Genomic DNA, 24227 nt, shown 5'->3' with positions numbered 1-24227 from the left:
AGCAAAGCCAAACCCCCACCCTGAAATCCCCCCATCTCTGTAAAAGACAGAGAGAGAGAGAGGAGAGAAAGAGAGAGAAGAAAAGAGAAGGGGTGGGACAGAGAGAAGGAGCTAGAGATGGAGAGAGAGGGAGGGATAGAGACAGAGAGAGAGAGAAGAGGAGGGGGAGAGAGAGAGGGAGGGAGAGATGTTTTTTTTTTCTTTTACTACAGTTTACTACACACAGAAAACATCAAATATATGAAGTATGAGAAATGGAAATATGCAGTAAACAAAAATACTAAACTCTTTAATAATATTTTTATTCATTTTATTTTTATTCATTTATTTTTATTCATTTATTTTTTATATTTTCAAATCAAAGTGTGGCCCCTGAACAAACTTCTGACTGTAAATGTTTTCGATCATAAAACTGTAAAACTGTAAAACCAAATGTATGTTTGGCCGAGAGGAGGATGAAGACGGATACAAAAAAAGAGGGAGAGAGAAAAACGAGGGGACAGATGGAGAAAGGGGGGATGGAGTGCAGCGGGGAGAGGGAGGAGAAGAAGAAGAAAAGAGGACGAGCGTCTGTTTTAGCTCTAGCTCTTAAACGCTAACACGTGAGCGGGACGTGCGCGGGACGTGCCCACCGGCTAAGCTAATGACGCTGTTAGCCGCGTTAGCCCATCGACCTGGAGAAGTTGTCTGCTCAGCGCTTGCGATGGCGGTTAGCGAGTGCGTGTTGGCGTTGGCGCGGGTGTGTGTTAGCGCTAGCTCAGTGTGGCGTGTTTAATATTTAATGGCGCTGGTTAAAAATGCAGGAGTGTTTTTGTCTGGGGTCGGAGCGCACACCTGTTCCTCTGGAGAGACACAGATCAGAGACGCACCAGATATGTGATATTATCAGAGGCGCGATCATGCTAACACGGCTACGTTACACGCCAACGCTAGCGACGTGTTTTTGTGCGTTATGTTTAAATCTACTTAGTGTCGCTGTGTTTGTTTTGTTTCATTCTCACATGTTTAACACAAACCTGCAGATTTAGACTGAGTTCTTCTCTCAAACTGAAAACACTCTGTTCCACCTTGTGATGTCATCATGTGGTGATACAGGAAGTGCTCCACTGTGTTTTTAAACTCCACCTTCACTAGAATCATCTGGATCATTTCAGTCCTGGAACAACTGACAATCTACAACTGAACTAAAGGGAAAAGGAGCCGTTAATGTGAAAACTCCCACTGACATCACCAGGTGGAACAGAGCGTTTTGAGCTTTAAAGATGTAGACAGACTAAGAGTAGTACTAGCAGTAGCGGTGGTAGCAGTAGTAACAGTAGTAGTATCCCATAATACTACTTTCTTTTGTACTTCCTCTCGTAGTTTCTCTTACTCTCTCTCGTACTTTCACTCATGTACTTCCTCTCATACTTCCTGTCGTACTTCCTCCCTCGTACTTCCTCTCGTACTTCCTCTCTCGTACTTCCTCTCATACTTCCTCTCTCGTACTTCCTGTCGTACTTCCTCCCTCGTACTTCCTCTCGTACTTCCTCTTGTACTTCCTCCCTCGTACTTCCTCTCGTACTTCCTCTCTCATACTTCCTGTCGTACTTCCTCTCCTACTTCCTCTCTCGTACTTCCTTTCGTACTTCCTTTCTCGTACTTCCTCTCCTACTTCCTCTCTCGTACTTCCTCTTGTACTTCCTCGTGTACTCCCTCTCGTACTTCCTCATACTCTCTGTCATACTTGTGTACTTCATCTCACACTTCCTCTCTTGTACTTCCTCTCCTACTTCCTCTCCTACTTCCTCCCTTGTACTTCCTCTCATACTTCCTCTCGTACTTCCTCATGTACTTCCTCCTCTCAGTTGAACATATTCCGTGTCGTCCGCTCTCACAGTTTTCCGGATGTTTCCTTCTCCGGCGTCCGTCTCTTTTACACGTCAGACATTTACTAAAATAAGGCCCGAGCCTGAGCCCCGGTGCATTGTGGGTACGGAGGTGCCATCCGTCAAATCGATGTTTCCAGAGCGATCAGCGCCAACACGAAGCACTTCTCCTTTATTATGCCGCTCTACTTCCCTTTAACAATCGATACGTGTGATTGGCTCCCGCGCGCCACCTCCGAGCGCCTTTATTGACCAAATAAACCCAGATTTTTCTTCTTCTGCGGCTGAAAAAAAGCGACAGAGCGAAACGACAGAGCGACGCGAGGAAGCGATAGAGCCATTCATCTGACCAATCAAAACGGAGGAAGAGCATTTGTCTGTCTGCTCCGGCGCCGCTCGCTCCGGGAACGACGAGCGACGCTAACGACGACTGAGCTGCTCCGTTTGGACACATGGATTTTGTGCCGATACTTTGTCTGTTTGTTTGGCCTGATGCTGTGGCCCAGGACCGATATTCACCGATACCGATTTTAGATTTTTTAAAGTCCACGATTTTATTTCACAAATCCACATTTCACTTTATAATAATGTGAATGTGTTTATTTGGAACATTAAAAAAAAAAATTTAAAACAAGTTTAAAAACGTTCACACAGAAACTGGCAGTGTGAAAAAATATCGTTTTCAAATATTGGTGTTGAGTTTCGATATTGGCTGATACTGATATTGAAAGATCTGTATGATATCGGCCGATATCGATATCGAAAACTTTAGATTTACTTCTGTGGGTACAATAGTTCCTCCTCTGCTCCTCTGACCCTCTGCTCCTCCTCTCGCCTCCTCTGCTCCTCTGCTCCTCTTCTCGTCTCCTCTGCTCCTCTTCTCGTCTCCTCTTCTCCTCTGCTCCTCTTCTCCTCTTCTCGTCTCCTCTGCTCCTCTTTTTGTCTCCACGTCTCCTCTGCTCCTCTTTTCGTCTCCCCTGCTCCTCTTCTCGTCTCCTCTTCTCGTCTCCTCTGCTCCTCTTCTCGTCTCCTCTGCTCCTCTTCTTGTCTCCTCTTCTCGTCTCCTCTGCTCCTCTGCTTCTCTTTTCGTCTCCTCTGCTCCTCCTCTCGTCTCCTCTGCTCCTCTGATCCTCTTCTCGCCTCCTCTGCTCCTCCTCACGCCTCCTCTGCTCCTCCTCTCGCCTCCTCTGCTCCTCCTCTCGCCTCCTCTGCTCCTCTTCTCGCCTCCTCTGCTCCTCTTCTCATCTCCTCTGCTCCTCCTCTCACCTCCTCTGCTCCTCCTCTCATCTCCTCTTCTCCTCTGCTCCTCTTCTCGTCTCCTCTTCTCCTCTGCTCCTCTTCTCGTCTCCTCTTCTCCTCTGCTCCTCTTCTCGTCTCCTCTTCTCCTCTGCTCCTCTTCTCGTCTCCTCTTCTCCTCTTCTCGTCTCCTCTGCTCCTCTTTTCGTCTCCTCTGCTCCTCTTCTCGTCTCCTCTGCTCCTCTTTTTGTCTCCACGTCTCCTCTGCTCCTCCTCTCACCTCCTCTGCTCCTCCTCTCACCTCCTCTGCTCCTCCTCTCGCCTCCTCTGCTCCTCTGACTCGAGCGTTTGACTCATGTCCCGCCTCCCCGGTTTGAGCTGGGTGTGATTGACAGGTGGATTAACCAATCAGAGACACCTGTCCTAGCCTCCTATCTTTTTTTTTTTTTTTCTTTTTTTTTTTTTTTTAACTCTTTCTGAGATGTTTGTTTCTGCAGAATCAACAATGGGGGGAAAAAAACAAAAACAAACAATATTTATCTAAAAGAATTTATAGATTTTGCTCTGATTTTGTCAATAAAAAAACATAAACAAATAAGGCTGGATTTTCCTGATAACAATCCCAAGTCCTCACGATGATTCCTCACCCGTCAAGTCTTTACATCCACCTCCTCCCTCCATCCCTCCATCTCTCATCCCTCCATCTCTCCATCCCTCCATCTCTCCTCCTTAAGAAGAATAGATCGTCTTTTTCCTCCAAACATCAAATAAAGTCACAAACAAAGAATGATACGAGGCAGAGTCCGAGTGACAGGATTTATGAGGAGGGAGGAGACGAGCGAGGGATTAGGGAAGGAGAGAAGGGGAGGAGATAGGAGGCTGGGGAGGTGTCATCTTTTAAAATGTGGAGAGGGCAAAGAGAGATGGATGTATCGCAGACAGCAGTGACACTGGAGCAGAAAATGACTTCATAAAACGTCAACAGATATGGGGAAAAATCGCACGTCCGAACCTTCAGCCCAAATCATGAAGTATGTTTAGTAAATAACACGGGAGGTGATCTGTGAAAGGTCGAACGCAAGCCCCGCCCACTAGCATAGCATTATCGTAAACGCGCGACGCTAGCATGCTACGACGGTTTAGTTCTGTGAGGTATTAACCGCACGTGACGTTTAATTACTTTTATTGTTTTGAAAATGTACCGAAAACGACGTAATAACACGTTTTTTTTTCTCCTCTCTTTGCTCTCGGCGCTGAGTCTCTCCCCCTTCAGAGCACTGTCCCAACTACAGACTGTAAAGTTGTGACGAGGGAGTGAGACGTCACCCACAGTGATCGGCTTGAGTCGAATGTGTCAAACGTGGACTAAACCAGGACTGAACATGGACTAAATGTGGACTAAACGTGGACTAAACGTGGACTAAACCAGGACTGAACGTGGACTAAACGTGAACTAAACGTGGACTAAACCAGGACTGAACGTGGACTAAACCAGAACTAAATGTGGACTAAACCAGGACTGAACATGGACTAAATGTGGACTAAACGTGGACTAAACCAGGACTGAACGTGGACTAAACGTGGACTAAACCAGGACTGAACATGGACTAAATGTGGACTAAACGTGGACTAAACGTGGACTAAACCAGGACTGAACGTGGACTAAACGTGAACTAAACGTGGACTAAACCAGGACTGAACGTGGACTAAACCAGAACTAAATGTGGACTAAACCAGGACTGAACATGGACTAAATGTGGACTAAACGTGGACTAAACCAGGACTGAACGTGGACTAAACGTGGACTAAACCAGGACTGAACGTGGACTAAACGTGGACTAAACCAGGACTGAACATGGACTAAATGTGGACTAAATGTGGACTAAACCAGGACTAAATCAGGACGGAACATGGACTAAATCAGGACTAAACGTGGACTAAACGTGGACTGAACATGGACTAAATCAGGACTAAATGTGGACTAAACGTGGACTGAACATGGACTAAATCAGGACTAAATGTGGACTAAACGTGGACTGAACATGGACTAAATCAGGACTAAACGTGGACTAAACCAGGACTGAACGTGGACTAAACGTGGACTAAACCAGGACTGAACATGGACTAAATGTGGACTAAACGTGGACTAAACCAGGACTGAACGTGGACTAAACGTGGACTAAACCAGGACTGAACGTGGACTAAATCAGGACTGAACATGGACTAAATGTGGACTAAACCAGGACTAAATCAGGACGGAACGTGGACTAAACGTGGACGGAACGTGGACTAAATCAGGACTAAATCAGGACTAAACGTGGACTAAACGTGGACTGAACATGGACTAAATCAGGACTAAATGTGGACTAAACATGGACTGAACATGGACTAAATCAGGACTAAACGTGGACTAAACCAGGACTGAACGTGGACTAAACGTGGACTAAACGTGGACTAAACGTGGACTAAACGTGGACTAAACGTGGACTAAATCAGGACTAAACGTGGACTAAACGTGGACTAAATCAGGACTAAATGTGGACTAAACGTGGACTAAACGTGGACTGAACGTGGACTAAACGTGGACTAAACGTGGACTAAACGTGGACTGAACGTGGAGTAAATCAGGACTAAACGTGGACTCAACCGGAACTGAACGTGAAATATAAGTGGACTAAACCAGGACTAAACCAGGACTAAACCAGGACTAAACATGGACTAAACGTGGACTAAACCAGGACTAAACCAGGACTAAACCAGGACTAAACCAGGACTAAACATGGACTAAACGTGGACTAAACGTGGACTAAACCAGGACTAAACCAGGACTGTTGAAGGTAACGCCTCTTCCCGCTCACACCTCTGGTTTAACAGGGAGCGGGCGCTTAGCAACGCTGTCAATCAAACCTGTTGCTAACAGCAGCGACCTCCTGATTTGTCTTTTATTAATGTTCATATTTTGACTTAGAGACACAATAGTGAAATCAAAAATGCTAAAATACCTCCTTTTTAATAATATTCATTTTACGTATTTAAATATTTCTTACGAGCCAATAGAACGCTGTGATGTCATCTGACCGCAGCCCTCACCCGGTGCACGTCGTAGATTTCCGAGCGTTTGAGTCTCAGGTCTGGTCTGGGACAGGCCCGGTGATGCGCTGCGCTGTGAGTTTGACCTTTTGACCCCGGGCAAACGCAAGCTCTAAATCGCGATGTCACCGGGGGCCGTCAGCCGTTAGCGTTTGGCGTTAGCGATTACGGACATTTACCCTTTGTTGTCGGCGTTAGCCCGTTAGCCGTCAGCCTCCGCTCCTCTGTTTTTACGCCGCTGACCATGAACTGACAGGGATCGATCAGCCGTCGTCATGGAAACAGGACGGGCCCGGCTTCAAGGTGGGACGGCGGCGCAGAGAGGACGGGATATTTATGGACGGAGGTAAATCACAGCGACACTTACGGCGTTTATATTATTTAACATAAAAATATCATTTGTAAACATGAAACTGGACCGGTTCCAGTGCGGTTTGTTTATTCCTCCAGACGCTGACGTTTGCGGCTAAACGTCCGCAGCTCTTATAGTTTTGGCGTTTGTGTTTACCGTCTGGTCGCTCGGTAACAGACACGACCTCGACCTCCGACACATCTGCACCTCGTTTCAACCAGGAAGTCACATTATGAACTTAAAAAAGAGAAAACAGAGAAAACAGGAAGGATTTAGAACCAGGACTAAACAAGGACTAAACCAGGACTGAACCAGGACTAGATCGGGACTAGACTGGGACTGAACCAGGACTGAACCAGGACTGAACCAGAACTAAACCAGAACTAAACCAGGACTAGAACCAGGACTAGACCAGGACTAGACCGGGACTAAAACGGGACTAGACCAGGACTAGACCGGGACTGAACCGGGACTGAACCAGGACTAAACCAGGACTAGACCAGGACTAAACCAGGACTAAAACAGGACTAAAACAGGACTGAACCAGGACTAGACCGGGACTAGACCGGGACTAAACCAGGACTGAACCAGGACTAAACCAGAACTAAACCAGGACTAGACCAGGACTAGACCAGGACTGAATCAGGACTAGACCAGGACTAAAACAGGACTGAACCAGGACTGAACCAGAATTAAACCAGGACCAGACAAGGACTAAACAGGAACTAAACCGAGACTAAACTGGGACTAAACCAGAATTTAACCAAGACTAAAGTGGGACTAATGTGGTCGTTTTAGGATCTGGATCATCTCCGTCCCAAAGTGTAACTATGATCATTATGTTTTAGTGAAATGAGCCGTTAAAATCAGACACTAATTGATATTCTAACTAGTATTTCACAAGTATCGATACTACAAACGGACAGAAACGACTCCTGAGTCTGTTCATCCTGATGTTGAGTTTATCAGAACAAGTATAAAACACATTATTCATCTTTTCCATGTTATAAAATTCAAATTATCGCGTCCAAACTACGTCAAAGTCACTTTCAAACTCCCTGTATAAACCTCGACTTCTCTCTAACGCACTTTCCTTTCTCGTTATAAACATTTCGATTCTCTTCTGGGTCAAACACACGCGGCGTCTCGTCCACTCGCTGCACTGGACACGTTTTGGACGCTTGAGTTTGACCAAAACAGTCATGCGATACACTTGTCTCATTACCGGACTTCTTTGTTGGCGCTAATGGACCCGCTCCCGTTGGGTTGCCATATGTCGGGCATTAATCCTCGTCACTGCCCCCCTCCGCTGCCCCAAGAACAAAAGATCACCCTCCCATATTCAACATTTACACAATATACACTGGTCATTTATTATACCGGGCCTGGCCCACTTTCAAACCTCAACTTTGACCTTCACACGCGTGGCCATAAATAGAAGCTAATTCCTGCAGCAAAATAGAAATTATGTTGAAGTTGTTCCCCTTAGGTCAGCGGTAGGGCTTCACGGCGCCATTTTGAGGACTTAAACTATTAGAAAAAAAAGAATACATTTATGATTTTGAAGTTGTTCCATTTTGGTCAGCGAGAGAGATTCACGGCGCCATTTTGAGGACTTTAAACATTGAAAAACTATACACTTATTATCTTGAAGTAGTTGCTTTTATGTTAGTGCCAAGGCTTGAGGGCGCCATTTTGAGGACTTTTAGTATTAAAAAGATATACAGTAACTATCTTGAAGTATAATTGGTTTTAGGATAGTGGCAAAGCTTGAAGGCGCCATTTTGAGGACTTAAACCATTAGAAAAAAAAGAATACACTTATGATTTTGAAGTTGTTCCCTTTAGGTCAGAGATGGAGCTTCACGGCGCCATTTTGAGGACTTTAAACATTGAAAAGATATAGTTATTATCCTGAAATTTCTTCCTTTAGGTCAGTAATGGGGCTTGAAGGCGCCATTTTGAGGACTTTAACCATTTGGAAAAAAAAAATACACTTACGATTTTGAAGTTGTTCCATTTTGGTCAGAGATAGAGCTTCACACCGCCATTTTGAGGACTTTAAACACTGAAAAGATATAGTTATTATAGGTCAGCGATATGGGCTTGAAGGCGCCATTTTGAGGACTTTTACCCTTCAAAAGATATACACTTATTATGTTGAAGTAGTTGCTTTTATGTTAGTGCCAAGGCTTGAGGGCGCCATTTTGAGGACTTTTACTATTAAAAAGATATACAGTAACTATCTTGAAGTATAATTGGTTTTAGGATAGTGGCAAGGCTTGAAGGCGCCATTTTGAGGACTTTAAACATTAAAAAAAGAAAGAATACACTTATGATTTTGAAGTTGTTCCATTTTGGTCAGCGAGAGAGATTCACGGCGCCATTTTGAGGACTTTAAACATTGAAAAGATATAGTTATTATAGGTCAGCGATAGGGCTTGAAGGCGCCATTTTGAGGACTTTTACCATAAAAAAAATATACACTAATGATTTTGAAGTTGTTCCCTTTTGGTCAGTGGGGGGCTTGATGGCGCCATTTTGAGGACTTTTACCCTTCAAAAGATATAGTTATTATCTTGAAATTTCTTCCTTTAGGTCAGTAATGGAGCTTCACGGCGCCATTTTGAGGACTTTAAACATTGAAAAGATATATTTATTATCTTGAAATTTCTTGAAATGTTCTGGGGCTTGACGCCGCCATTTTGAGGACTTTTACCATTCGGAGAAAAAAAAAAAATACACTTATGATTTTGAAGTTGTTCCATTTAGGTCAACGATAGAGCTTCACGCCGCCATTTTGAGGACTTTTACCATTCAAAAGATATAGTTATTATCTTGAAATTTCTTCCTTTAGGTCAGTAATGGGGCTTGAAGGCGCCATTTTGAGGACTTAAACCATTTTAAACATATAAACTTGATGATTTTGAAGTTGTTTTCGGTCAGTAGGGGGGTTGAAGGCGCCATTTTGAGGACTTAAGACTATTCAAAAGATGGAATATTTTCAGCTGTCCTTGTTCTTGTTTGTTTATTGACATTTCTCATTAAGCTGGATGCCCTTCCTGAAGCGACTCTCTCGTTTATCTCGGTTTGGACCTGGCACAAACTCTTTTTTAATCAATTTATTTTTTATGTATATTTATATTTTTGTACATTTTATATTCAACATTTCCACATGATCATAATTCACCCCGGCGTCCATCCTGACCCACTTCCAAACCCTGACCTTTGACCTCCCCACAGCCTTAAATGGAAGCTAATTCTTCTTGCTGCTAACGCTAACGCCTCATGTCGTTAATTTATTTGCCGTAGTTTGATGAAGTGGTTAAACGGAGCAGGTTGCAGGGCGACCTTTGACCCTGAGGAAGTAGATGTATTTCCTGTGGACTGTGACCTGACGTGAAGAGCTTTTGAAACGCACATGTTTATAATTTAAGCTAGGTTAGCGTGTACGTTGGATTTTTCTTGCTAGTTAAATGGCCAGTGTTGATTGATTCCCAATTTGCGCCACTTACTACGGCAACACCTACAGGGACAAAATACACGTAAAATGCTATTAGCAAGTTTTTTATTTAAATTTTATTAGTTTAACACCACATTTAACTGTTAAAGCGCCATAGCGAACATGAGAAACAGAAACATGGAGCTAACTCACTTATTTTAACGTGTTTTGTAGTTAGCATTTTTGTTTTTTTATTGTATTTTTTTTGGTAAATATATTATGAAACTTTCTTTGCGAACTACATTTGACTGACCTGAACGGCGAGCTAACGTTTCAGCTAACGTTTCAGCTGACAGAACAGTTTAAAACATTTCTATTAATAATTAAAATGTGGTCACGCTAACGACTAGCATGAGTGACGCGGATTTGGCAGATGACTGAAACTGTGGAATGACAGTCACAATGGAGCAGCATATGTGCTCCAAACAGGAAGTGATCATGTGTGCACTTCCTGTTCCGTGGACTCCGGCGTAACATTTAGCTTCTGTCCTGGTTCTGTTCTCACTGATGGCGTTGTGTCGGCGGTTGTCGGTCGTTGTGCAGGACTCCGCCCCCTCCTGCTCCGTCCGAGTTGAAGTTGTGTTTTGTGAATGAAAAATGCAGCGATTGTAAAAAAGTATTTGTAAATTATTTTGGTTTGTGCGATTCCATTAGAGGAGGAGAACGTTTGTGTGCGTGTGTGTGTGAGGTGTGTGTGTGTGTGTGAGGTGTGTGTGTGTATGTGTGTATGCGTGTGTGTGAGGTGTGTGTATGCGTGTGCGTGTGTGTGAGGTGTGTGTGTGTGTGAGGTGTGTGTGTGAGGTGTGCGTGTGTGTGTGCGTGTGTGTGAGGTGTGTGTGTGCGTGTGTGTTTGAGGTGAATCAGAGTTCACTGGAGCCGTGTCCGTCTCATGTTCAGTTCATGCTCAGTTTGTCTGATTGTACCTCTCTCTCTCTCTCTCTCTCTCTCTCTCTCTCTCTCTCTCTCTCTCTCTCTCATCCCTTCATCTTTCACCTCTCTACCCCTCCTTTCTCCATACCCCTTTTCTCTTCACCTCTCTCTCTATCTCTCTCTGTATTTCTCTCCTTACCTTTCTCACTTTATCTCTATCTCCCTTTTTTCTCCATACCCCCTCCTCCTCTCTTCATCCCTCTCTCTCTCTGCATTTCTGTATCTCCTTTTCTCACCTCTCTCTCACTTTATCTTTCCCTCCCTCTCACTCTCTCTTATTTCTCTCTTGTTCCTCCACTTTCCCTCCATTTCTCACCTTATCTTTCTCTCCCCTTCTCCCTTCTTTCCTCTAGTTCTTCTAGTTCTTGCTCCCCCTCTCTTCTTCCCTCCTTCCTCCCTCGTGTTCTCTCTCTATATTTCTCTCCCTTCTCTCCCACCCGTTCTCTCTGTATCTCTCTCCCCCTCTCTCACTTTATGTCTCTCTCTGTCTCCCTTTCTTTCTCCATACCTCCTCCTCCTCTCTTCATCCCTTTCTCTCTTTATTTCTGTATCGCCCTTTCTCGCCTTACCTCTCCCTGCCTTTCTCTCGCTTTATGTTTCTCTCCCTCCCACCGTTTCTCACCATCTCTCTCTCTTTCTCTTTCATTGCCCCCCTCTCTCTCTTCTTCTTCTTCTTCCATGTCCCTCCCACACTTTTCCTCCCTCTCTCACCTTATCTTTCTCTCCTCGTCTCCCTTCTTTCCTCTATGTTCCCATCTCTCACTCCCTCGCTCCTTCCCTCCTCTCTCCTTTCCTCCTCCCCTCCTTCCTCCCTCATTCTCTCTCTTCTTCTTCTTCTTCTTCTTCCATCTCCCTCCCGCACTTTTCTTCCCTCTTTCACCTTATCTTTCTCTTCTCGTCTCCCTTCTTTCCTCTATGTTCGCATCTCTCGCTCCCTCTCTCCTCCCCTCCTTCCTCCCTCGTTCTCTCTCTCTTCACACGTACACTCTCACTCCAGGAGGTTTTTTACGCCTCAGACTCGAGTCTCTCCCAGTGGGACCCGGTCTGACCGAGAACGAGAACCAAAAAATAAAAAAATAAAAAAATAAACCACAGCAGTCGGACATTTTGAATCCGTCACTCTCAGGTAAACTCCATGTTAACTCTGCGTCTGTTTCCATGGAGACGACGTTTGGCCTGGAATGTTCCACGGTGTGTCATTAACCTCATCCGTCTCCTCAGAGTCGAGCACATGACCACAGCACCGCAGACCGCCGCGTGGGCGACGACACGGGCGACGGACACGTTTAATGCCGCACTGTGGAACATTCAGGCAAAGCTGTAACATCTCCATGGCGACAGATCTCAGGTCTGAGGTTTCGCTCGGGCCAGACACTTCACCTGCTGTATTTTGTGTTTAGGCTGTGGGACTTTGAATTAAGTCGATTAATCGGTTGGTAGTTGACACAGTCGATTAATCGTTTTATTTCGATTATAAAGATTAATACGGGACAACAGCAGAAACAGAGTGAGAGAGCTTGAGTTTGTATATTTTGGTGTTTATAGATGTAAATCGTGAGTTTAATCTACTGCACTGGGGCTGTTCTACATGGATGTCTATGGTGGAATGTTCAGCAGTTGCCATGGAGACACAAAAGAGAGTTCATGGTCCTGTTCAGAGAGGGACTGGATAAACTGTTGGCTGTCGTTTGAGACAAATATGTCACATCGTCATTAGTGTTTTTAAAATACTTGGATCATAAGTTTTTTTCAAAATGCCCTGGACTCTCTGTGGACTCTCTGTGGACTCTCTGTGGACTCTCTGTGGACTCTCTCTCTGGACTCTCTCTCTGGACTCTCTGTGGACTCTCTCTCTGGACTCTCTCTGTGGACTCTCTCTCTGGACTCTCTGTGGACTCTCTGTGGACTCTCTCTGGACTCTCTGTGGACTCTCTCTGTGGACTCTCTTGTCTCTCTCTGGACTCTCTGTGGACTCTCTTGTCTCTCTGGACTCTCTCTGGACTCTCTCTGGACTCTCTATGTGGACTCTCTTGTCTCTCTCTGGACTCTCTCTGGACTCTCTGTGGACTCTCTGTGGACTCTCTGTGGACTCTCTCTGGACTCTCTCTGGACTCTCTGCGGACTCTCTCTACTCTCTCTCTGGACTCTCTTGTCTCTCTCTGGACTCTCTTGTCTCTCTCTGGACTCTCTGTGGACTCTCTCTCTGGACTCTCTCTGGACTCTCTATGTGGACTCTCTTGTCTCTCTCTGGACTCTCTCTGGACTCTCTGTGGACTCTCTGTGGACTCTCTGTGGACTCTCTCTGGACTCTCTCTGGACTCTCTGTGGACTCTCTGGACTCTCTCTCTGGACTCTCTTGTCTCTCTCTGGACTCTCTTGTCTCTCTCTGGACTCTCTGTGGACTCTCTCTCTGGACTCTCTCTGGACTCTCTGTGGACCCTCTGTGGACTCTCTTGTCTCTCTCTGGACTCTCTGTGGACTCTCTATGGACTCTCTCTGGACTCTCTCTGTGGACTCTCTCTGTGGACTCTCTGTGGACTCTCTGTGGACTCTCTGTGGACTCTCTCTGGACTCTCTCTGGACTCTCTGCGGACTCTCTCTACTCTCTCTCTGGACTCTCTTGTCTCTCTCTGGACTCTCTTGTCTCTCTCTGGACTCTCTGTGGACTCTCTCTCTGGACTCTCTCTGGACTCTCTATGTGGACTCTCTTGTCTCTCTCTGGACTCTCTCTGGACTCTCTGTGGACTCTCTGTGGACTCTCTCTGGACTCTCTCTGGACTCTCTGTGGACTCTCTGGACTCTCTCTCTGGACTCTCTTGTCTCTCTCTGGACTCTCTTGTCTCTCTCTGGACTCTCTGTGGACTCTCTCTCTGGACTCTCTCTGGACTCTCTGTGGACCCTCTGTGGACTCTCTTGTCTCTCTCTGGACTCTCTGTGGACTCTCTATGGACTCTCTCTGGACTCTCTCTGTGGACTCTCTCTGTGGACTCTCTCTGTGGACTCTCTGTGGACTCTCTGTGGACTCTCTGGACTCTCTTGTCTCTCTCTGGACTCTCTTGTCTCTCTCTGGACGCTGTAGTTTAATTTTGTTCCTGTCTCAGTGGGACATGTGCGTCCTCTGCTCCACTGACTCTGGGACAATGCGCTCACTGTCATCACCACAGACCCTCCCCCTCCCTCCCTCTCCTCCCTCATTCTACCCCTCCCTTCTCTCCTTCTGTCCCTCCCCTCTCTCCTTCTCTGTCCCCTCCCGCTCTCCCCCTCTCCTTCATTCTACCCTTCTTTCCTCTATCTCTCCCCCTCTCCTCTGTCTCTCCCCCTCTCCTCCCTCTCCTCCCCCTCTCCTCCCTCTCCTCTCCTCCTCCCCCTCTCCTCCCTCTCCCCCTCTCCCCCCCTCTCCTCCCTCTCCTCCCTCTCCTCCCCCTCTCCTCCCTCTCCTCCTCCCCCTCTCCTCCCTCTCCTCCCTCTCCTCTGTCTCTCTCCTCTCTTCCTCCCCCTCTCTCCTCTGTCTCTCCCCCTCTCCTCTCCTCCTCCCCCTCTCCTCCCTCTCCTCTGTCTCTCCCCCTCTCCTCCCCCTCTCCTCTGTCTCTCCTCCCTCTCCTCCTCCCCCTCTCCTCCCTCTCCTCTCCTCCCCCTCTCCTCCCTCTCCTCTTTCCATCGCACAGACTCACCTCTATAATCCACAGTGTAACATCTCCTGATGACAGAGTGTTTTCTCAACACAGTGGAGCATTTTGGGTAGTGAGGAGGAGGAGGAGGAGGAGGAGGAGGAGGAGGAGGAGGAGGTGAGAGGCTGATGGTTGTGCTGCTGTGGAGTTAATTTAATAAAAGTGGATGTGCTGATGTGATGTGGATGTGAAAAGAATCAGACAGACCCACATATCGGTTGTTCGATATTTGCCCCTTTCAGCAGATTGGCTATCGGCCTAAAACCACACACAGGAGCCGATAAAGAAAGAGTATCGAGTATCAAGTATCAAGTATCGAGTATTGAGTCTATTTCTTAGTATTTGACTAAATGGAGACAGGAGGTGCACAGAGACAGAGCAGGTTTATCTACAGCAGGAGTGTCCAAACTACGGCCCGGGGGCCAAACACGGCCCTCAGAACAATTTTTATTGGCCCTCAGGCCTCAGTTGAACTGGCCCTATTGATCATACTTATACTAATTATCAATACTTTTTACGGCAAATGTGAGTCCTACCAGTATAACATCACATTTCATTGTCCTCGGTGAAAAGAGTCTGGGCCCCTCTGTGTCCAGTGTCTGCTCTGTGTTTATGAACTCACAGTTAAACCATTAGACCTGGAGTGACATGATACTGACTGATCTCACTCTCTCACACACTGTAGACCTGGAGCTCACTCTCTCACACTTTAGACCTGGAGCTCACTCTCTCACACTTTAGACCTGGAGCTCACTCTCTCACACACTTTAGACCCGGAGCTCACTCTCTCTCACACTTTAGACCCGGAGCTCACTCTCGTCGTTCTGGCTGGTCTCACTCTCTCTCACTCTTTGCTATATGTTGTGGCTCTGATGTACAAACCTCCTGGATTAAACATGAGCAAGATGACACAGAGAAACATGGAAATACAAGACGAGAGAGGAGGAGAGAGGGAGGAGAGAGGGAGGAGAGAGGGAGGAGAGAGGGAGGAGAGAGGGAGGGGAGAGGGAGGAGAGAGGGAGGAGAGAGGAGAGAAAAACCGAGTGTGTCTGTGTGTGTCAGAGAAACAGGACATTGAAAAATGGGAGGGTGAGAGACACAACCAGAGAAAGTGAGAGAGGGAGGGAGGAAAGAATGAGGGAGAGAGAGGGACGGGGGGTGGGAGGGAAAACGAGAGAAGGAGGCAAGAGGGGTGAGAGAGAGGGCAGAGGAAGAGAAAGATATGAAGAGAAATTGTGAGAGCGGGGGAAAGAGGGAGAGAGATGAAGGGAAAGTGAGTAGGAGGAGGGGGGGAGAAAAAGGGACTGGGAGAGAAAGTGAGAGAGAGGGAGGGAGGAGGAGAGGGAGAAAGAGTGAAAGAGGAGAGAAAGTGTGTGCGAAAAGAGCGAGAGGAAAGAGTGTGAGGGAGAGAGAACGTGAGCGGGAGGGAGAGGTGCATACAGGCCATTTCTCTGCAGGGGGCGAGCGAACAGATGGACGTCCAAAGTCATTTACACCTAGAGACACACGGAGAGAAAGAGAGAGGGAGGGAGACACACGGAGAGAAAGAGAGAGGGAGGGAGACACACGGAGAGAAAGAGAGAGGGAGGGAGACACACGGAGAGAAAGAGAGAGAGGGAGACACACGGAGAGAAAGAGAGAGGGAGGGAGAGAGAGGGAGACACACGGAGAGAAAGAGAGAGGGAGGGAGAGAGAGGGAGACACACGGAGAGAAAGAGAGAGGGAGGGAGAGAGAGGGAGACACACGGAGAGAAAGAGAGAGGGAGGGAGAGAGAGGGAGACACACGGAGAGAAAGAGAGAGGGAGGGAGGGAGAGAGAGGGAGACACACGGAGAGAAAGAGAGAGGGAGAGAGAGAGAGGGAGACACACGGAGAGAAAGAGAGAGGGAGGGAGGGAGAGAGAGGGAGACACACGGAGAGAAAGAGAGAGGGAGGAAACGAGAGGGAGACACACGGAGAGAAAGAGAGGGAGAGACACACACACGGAGAAAAAGGGAGAGAAAGAGAGACACGCACAGAGAAGGAGAGAGAGTCAAGGAGGTTTTAGTTCAGGCTAAAGATTTAATGTTTATATGTGAAGTTTATGGAAATGAGCCCGAACAAATAAATAGACTCAAAGAAAAATGTCCATTTTACAGACCTGGTCTAGTCCTGGTTTAGTCCTGGTTTAGTCCTGGTTTAGACCTGGTTTAGTCCTGGTTTAGTCCTGGTTTAGTCCTGGTCTAGTCCTGGTTTAGTCCTGGTTTAGTCCTGGTCTAGTCCTGGTTTAGTCCTGGTTTAGTCCTGGTTTAGACCTGGTTTAGTCCTGGTTTAGTCCTGGTTTAGTCCTGGTCTAGTCCTGGTCTAGTCCTGGTCTAGTCCTGGTTTAGTCCTGGTTTAGTCCTGGTTTAGTCCTGGTTTAGTCCTGGTTTAGTCCTGGTTTAGTTTTTTTAGATTTACATCCAAACTTAACATATTAAAACAAAACAATAATAATGAAATAAAACTCTGCTCTTGTAGGAAACATGATCTTTATAAACCTGGAGTTTCACCGAGGAGGCGGCTCAGCTGGTAGAGCGTCACTGATCTGAAGGTTGCCGGTTCAAATCCCGCTCTTATAATAAACATCATTGGTTGAGCGACTGTCCCACAGGTTGACGGTTTGATTCCAGCTCACAGATAAATACTGTTGTTGTGTCCTTGGGCAACACACTTAAGCCCCCTCCTTTTAACAAACCAAAATCTCACATTCTCAGAGTTTCACGAAACAAACAAATAAACAAACGAATAAACAAACGAATAAACAAACAAATAAACAAACAAATAAACAAACAAACAAATAAACAAACAAATAAACAAAACAATAATCGATTTGCAAAATAATCGTCACAGTGGCAGCTCCAAATCCATCACCCGCCCAGACACACACACACACAACAGTGAAATAAAAACAGTTTTTCAATAGAAAGTGAATTGGCGCCAGAGTTGATGGAACAGGAAATGCTCCATGATCACTTCCTGTTTGTAACGCGGCGGTGGGGGCAGGTCAGCTCTTTATATAAACAGTCTGTGGTTGAGTTTCAGTTGTATTAATCAGGGTCCGTGTCCAGTGTCCGGTGTGTTGTCGTCTTGTCGTGTTGTCGTGTTGTGTTGTTGTGGTCAGCCTGTCTGTCCCTTCACCTCATACTTCCTCCATACGTGACAAAAGTTGGTGTGTTGTTATCATGTTGTGTTGTTGTTGTGTTGTCGTGCTGTTGTCCTGTTGTGTTGTTGTTGTGTTGTCATGTTGTGTTCTTGTGTTCTTGTGTCGTCTTGTTGTGTTGTTGCGGTCAGCGGTCAGCCTGTCTGTCTCTTCACCTCACACTTCCTCCATACGTGACAAAAGTTGGTGTATTTTGAGCGGCGCTGCGTCCCGCTGCTGTGGAGGTGTGAACAGACGCCGCTCCTCCATCTCTCCTCCGTCTCTCCTCCATCGCTCCGTGACACTCGCTAAAAAAACACCTGCCGGTTTCAGCCAATCACGCGGCGGCGTCGGGGCTTTAATTAATCGTGTGGTCCAGGTCCGCCGCGGACGCCGCGGACGCTCCCACTTGTGTCTCTGATGTGATTGTCTCCGCCTCCTGCTGCTTCTGTTTGCACCACCAGACGATCTCTCTCCTCTCTACTCCTCTCTACTCCTCTCTACTCCTCTCTACTCCTCTCTCCTGTTCTCTCTCTTTTCCTGTTCTCTCTCCTCCCCTTTCTCTTTATTCTCCTGTTCTCTCTCTTCTCCTCTACTCTTCTTGTTCTCTCTCTCCTCTCCTGTCCTCTTTCTCCTCTTTCTTCTCTCCTCTTCTCTTTCTTCTTTCTTCTCCGCTCACAGTCTGATCCCAGGTTCACAACAACAACTATCATACTAACGTGCACTTCCTGTTTATCTAAAGTCTCTTTAACCAAATGCAGACACATGTTTTTTTACCTTTGCTCTGGTCGTTTAAACGGCTCAAACACTCTTTCTTCTGCCCTCGTTCATCACTCGTTCCTTTAAGCGTGTCGTAGTGACTCTCTCTCTCTCTCTCTTCTTCTTCTCCCTCAGCTCTCGTCCGGGACGTCCCCCAAAGCGATGCTCGGGGGCGGGGCTTCAGGACGGTCCTCGCCTGCTGCACCCGGGACTCCCTGGTCTGCTGTCGCCCAACCTGCTGTCGCACACGGGTAAGACGCACACGCACACGCACACGCACACGCCTCTACGCTTGACACGCTACGACCGGACCTGCTTTAAACAACTCCGCTTCTGATTGGTCGGTTTCGGATGACATCACCACATTTTACAGACCAATAAGATTTAACGCAGAAAAGGGCAGCACAAATTTATATAGTTAAACCCACATTTTAAGTGAGCGCGACGTCACCGCAGCTTCAGCTCCGAATGAAGCTAATCGAGGCTAGCGGTTATAGCGGCTAATTTGCGGCTAACGAGTATCATAGCAACCAAAGAGCCAATCCAGTGCGAGGCCGTTGAAGGTGACGCCTCTTCCCGCTCACACCGGTGCTGGTTTAGCAGGGAGCGGGCACTTAGCAACGCTGTCAATCAAACCTGTTGCTAACGCTAACCGGAGCGACTACGGGGAAAGAAGGACCTGATTTGTCTGTTATTAATGTTCAGATCTTGATTTACAGACACAATAGTGAAATAAAAACCCCAGGATCATGTAGAGGGTTAATACGAACATTTAAGACCAGAATGAGTCTGACACAGAGAGAGGGGACGACGGCTTTTCAATAGAAAGTGAAATGGAGCCAGAGTCGACTGAGCAGGAAGTGCGCTCATGATCACTTCCTGTTTGTAACGTGACGGTGATGACTTTATATGTGCTTTTCGCCGCTTTCAGAGACCACAGTGGAGTTTTGCATTCAAATCAGAGCTAAACACAGCTAGCATGCTAATCAAGCACTGATTATCGGACAGTAATAGACGCAGATACACGGCGGACCTGTTTTGACGTCATTCTGCGTTAGCTTAGCTCTGTACATTTATATAAACAGTCTATGGTTTGACTGGACAGATGTTCATTTTATCTCAGATTTATGACATATTTTAAATTAAAAAAAAGTCGACAAAAGTCGACAAATTGACATTTCTAACCTGGAAATTAAAAATTGTAGCTCAAAACATGGGGTGACAGTGGCTCAGTGGTTGAGTGTTGGTCCCAACCCGAAGGTCGGAGGATCGAGTCCCGCTCGGACCAAGTTCTGTCGTTGTGTCCTTAGGCAAGACACTTCACCCACATTGCCTAGTATGAAAGTGGTGTGTGCGTGAATGATAGGTGGTGGTCGGAGGGGCTGATGGTGCAGATTGGCAGCCTCGCTTCTGTCAGTCTGCCCCAGGGCAGCTGTGGCTACAACAGTATCTGACCATCACCAAGTGTGAAATGAATGAATAATGACTCTAGTGTAGAGGCTTTGACAAGACTGTATAGAGTATTACAAGTGTAAGGCATTATTATTATTATTATTATTATTACATGTAAAGAACGTGAAATCGTTAGCCGCTAGCTCTGACGTTAGCATTGTACAGGGTCTGTAGTTCTACTCTCTGACACCATGGATCATTATCTCTTATTTTAGACATTTATAATTTAAATATGTCTCTAAAACGATGCTCCAGGAGGTAAATGTGTGTGTCATCATTGTCTCCTCCTCTCTTCTCTCATCATGTCTCGTCTCCTCTCTCTGTGATTTTAAAAAGTTTAAATTATAACAAAATGAGATGAGAACCATAGAGACTCAAGCTCAATACGACTGATTTAAATATAAACTTTAAACTTTACGGTGAAAAGCGTTTATTCCTTCAAACATAAATCAGACGGGGATAAACGTCCCGTGCTGCTGCTGATCACACTCGCATAATGGCGTCCATGGAGACCGTTACCGAGGAGACGGGGTTGTTTACAATCTGGTGGGCGCCGCGGCGACGGGGGGCATCAGCCGAACACAGACGGACATTTATCACAGGGTTAAAAAAAAAAGACATGAAACGACAGAGGGGAAAAATGAAAGAGGAGGTGTTAAAGAATGAAACTACTGCACATCACACCAGGTTTGTGAAGTCGTAGTGTACAGTTTGTGTCATGTTTTTGTATATTTATGGAGGATTGTCGTGATGTAGACTTGTGGGCGGAGCCTCGTACAGAGTTTGAATGCGGCTCGGGAGAGATCTCTATATTACCCAAACATGCACGGATGATCTAAAACTTCTTCAGACGTGTTTTTGACGAGTGAACGACGTCAGAACACGAGGAAACATTCTATTTGCATAACCCCCCTCTTTAATGTCGTCTGCTTTTATGCAAATGTTGAGTTAATTAATGTAAAGTCGACCCTGAGGGTGTGTGTGCGATTTATAGGCAGAATTTGAGTAGTTTTTTTTTTTTTCCTTTTTTTTAATTTATATGATGGTATATTTACATTTCATTGACTTGTTATTATTATTATTATTATTATTATTATTATTATTATTATTGTTATTGTTATTGTTATTATTGTTATTGTTATTATTATATTTATTATCATTATTATTATTATTATTATTATTATTATTATTATATTTATTATTATTATTTATTTTATTTATTTATTTATTATTTTTTTATTTAACAGTTGTGGATATTTTAAAATTGTTTTCTTGTATTGTTTAGCTGTTTTTTTCCCCCTTTTTAAAAAATAATATTTGCATGGATTTCACAATAATTTAAACATTAGCGCTGTTGCCATGGCGATTAACAAAAATCTGTTACAGAATGTTCCAGCTGTGATCTAAATGTTCATATTGTGTGTCGACCTCTGGGCTCAGACGTTTTCAGGAGGTTTTTTAAACTTATGAACTACTGGAGTTTTTAATTTAATTTTGCTAAAGATTTAAAATATTATTTCTTTTAGTTAATTTTGAATTTTTTTTTTTTTTTTCATTTTTTAAATTTTTTTATTTGTAACAAACACTTTTCAAAATGTTAAATCTGTTCATAAATATTTCTTGTGCCGTTGGGTAAATGCTGTTTCATTCTGACGACTTTTCAACATTTAAATGATATAATCTGTTTACAATGGATAATCGCCACGGCAACGGGCCTACTGTTTAAGGAGAGGAGAGAGGAGGAGGAGAAGAGGAGAGAGGAGGAGAAAGGAGGAGAAAGGACAGGAGAGGAGAGTGGAGGAGGAGAAGAGGAGAAAGGAGGAGAAAGGACGGGAGAGGAGAGTGGAGGAGGAAGGAGGAGAGGAAAGGGAGGACTGGAGGAGAGGAAGAGGATGAGGGATGAGAAGAGGAGGGAGATGGAGAAAGGACGGGAGAGGAGAGGAGAATGGAGGAGGAAAAGGAGGAGAGAGGAGAAGAGGATGGAGATGGAGAGGAGAGAGAGGAGTGTGGGAGGTGCATGTCATTAAACGTGTGAATCCCTCGTTCGTTCTGCTTCTCGTTGTGTCGCTGCTAAAACCGTGAAACGGCTTCATTCATAATGTTTGAGTTTTATTTTTATTAAATCTAAAACTTCTTTTATTTATATTTATTATTTTTATTCACTTAATGTTTTTATTCATTCATTATTTGTTTTATTTGTATTTTTATTTATTTATTTTTTCAGTTTATTTTCTAAAATGTTCCACAGTGTTGACAGTCGCTCTCACACTTTTCTCTCCAGTCCAGTTCTTTCTCCTCTCTCCCTTTTTCTCTCCTCGCCTCCTCCTTTCCTCCACCTCCGCCCTTCTCCCTTTCTCTCTTTTATCTCTCCCTTCGTCTCTCTCTCTCCTCTCTCCAGGCCTTTTCTCACACTCCTCCTCCCTCCCTCTTTCCCACTATCTCCTCCCTCTCTCCTTCTCTCCTTCTCTCCCTCTCTCCTTCTCTCCTTCTCTCCCTCTCTCCTTCTCTCCTTCTCTCCTTCTCTCCCTCTCTCCTTCTCTCCTTCTCTCCCTCTCTCCTTCTCTCCTTCTCTCCTTCTCTCCCTCTCTCCTTCTCTCCTTCTCTCCCTCTCTCCTTCTCTCCCTCTCTCCTTCTCTCCTTCTCTCCCTCTCTCCTTCTCTCCTTCTCTCCCTCTCTCCTTCTCTCCCTCTCTCCCTCTCTCCTTCTCTCCTTCTCTCCCTCTCTCCTTCTCTCCCTCTCTCCTTCTCTCCCTCTCTCCCTCTCTCCTTCTCTCCCTCTCTCCTTCTCTCCTTCTCTCCCTCTCTCCTTCTCTCCTTCTCTCCTTCTCTCCTTCTCTCCCTCTCTCCTTAATAAATTGGGGTCTTCCATCTGCTCATCTTCACTGGAGACGTTTCTGTTTTACGTAGGAATGTTCTGCAGTGCGGCATTAAACTTAGCCTCGTGCATCTCCGTGGAGACGAGCGAAGCGACGATTCCAGACAGTTACAGGTCAGATTTGCGGAGGTTTCGTTCACGTATTTATTTTACTCGCCATAAAAACTTGTATAATCGACTAAATGCGAGACAGAGCTTTAATGCCACACTGCGGAACATTCCGGACAGTGCAGTGACACAACAAAGAGACACGACACAGAGATAAAAGTCCGACGTCTGAGGGTGAAACTCGCAGCTCGCACCTCGACCGCTGCGGGACGTTTCACTTCAGATGACTCAAAATGGCTCCACGTGACACAAAATGGCCGCCGTCGGAGCCCCGGAGTGTAAAATGGAGGCTTAAGTGACGAGGCGCCGCGTGCGACTCGGTGCTAAATCTGAGTCCATTTGTAGAGAACAACGAGAACGAGAGAGTGAGACTGTTTCTAAATCCAGATCACAGAGGGATGGGTGTGTTTGTTTTATTCAAAGTGTCACCGCGGTCTAAGTGAGCACTCCGTCAGAGAGGTGGAGCGCATGAAATATTAAAGGTCGAATTCTCTGGCCAAACGTCGTCCAGCGCCAAACAGACGAGTCCGCGCTCCTCCGTCGACGTAAACGGGTCGATGCAACGGGTTTGTCCAGTTTGGTTTCAAATACATTTACAAAAAAAAGAGTTATGACGGAAAAAAAACCCCAAAAAAAACACGAACATTTGAGAGTGAGCGCCGGTCAAATGAAGCTAATCGAGGCTAACGGTTATAGTGGCTAATCTGCGGGTTGATACGAATATTTTAAGATGAAAATGACGAGTCTGACAGCAGCAGTTACAGAGAGAGAGGTGACGGTTTTTCAATAGAAACTGAATCGGAGCCAGAGTCGATGGAGCAGGAAGTGCAGCACGTGATCACTTCCTGTTTGGAACGCGGCGGCAGCTAGCAGGTTAGCTACGTCCATTTATATAAACAGTGAATGGACACGCGGGGCCCAAGTGATGACGGGACTTTCGGCTCTTTTGTGGGATCCGAATCGCGTCAAAGAGCCGTTCAAAGACTCGCTCTTTTTATGAAAACGCATTTAACAACAAACTAATCCCAGAGAGACACGGCCGGGGCTCAGATGTGTTTAAACTGAGAGCAGGACAGAGTTTACCCTTTGGAAATGACACGTTCTAAATAAAATGAAATGAAAATGCATAAAAATGTGAAAGAAAAAGATTTGGCTCTTTATAAACTGTATATGTGTGTGTGTGTGTGTGTTGTGTGTGTGTGTGTGTGATCCCTCAGTGTGCGGTGGGT

The 24227-nt window shown here is 45.7% G+C and overlaps 1 protein-coding gene across 1 annotated transcript in view; it reads left to right on the top strand.

The window, feature by feature from the left end:
• LOC117386638 (dachshund homolog 2-like) overlaps window positions 1-24227 on the top strand; it is an 88785-nt gene that overhangs the window by 20200 nt on the left and 44358 nt on the right. The window contains exon 3 of the mRNA XM_055229003.1: window positions 18700-18815. Coding sequence (XP_055084978.1) covers window positions 18700-18815 — 116 coding nt within the window. The remainder of the gene's footprint in view (window positions 1-18699; window positions 18816-24227) is intronic.

Source organism: Periophthalmus magnuspinnatus, chromosome 18 (assembly GCF_009829125.3).
Source record: "Periophthalmus magnuspinnatus isolate fPerMag1 chromosome 18, fPerMag1.2.pri, whole genome shotgun sequence".
In the NCBI taxonomy this organism is placed as follows: domain Eukaryota; kingdom Metazoa; phylum Chordata; class Actinopteri; order Gobiiformes; family Gobiidae; genus Periophthalmus; species Periophthalmus magnuspinnatus.
This window is presented reverse-complemented; position numbering and strand designations above follow the sequence as displayed.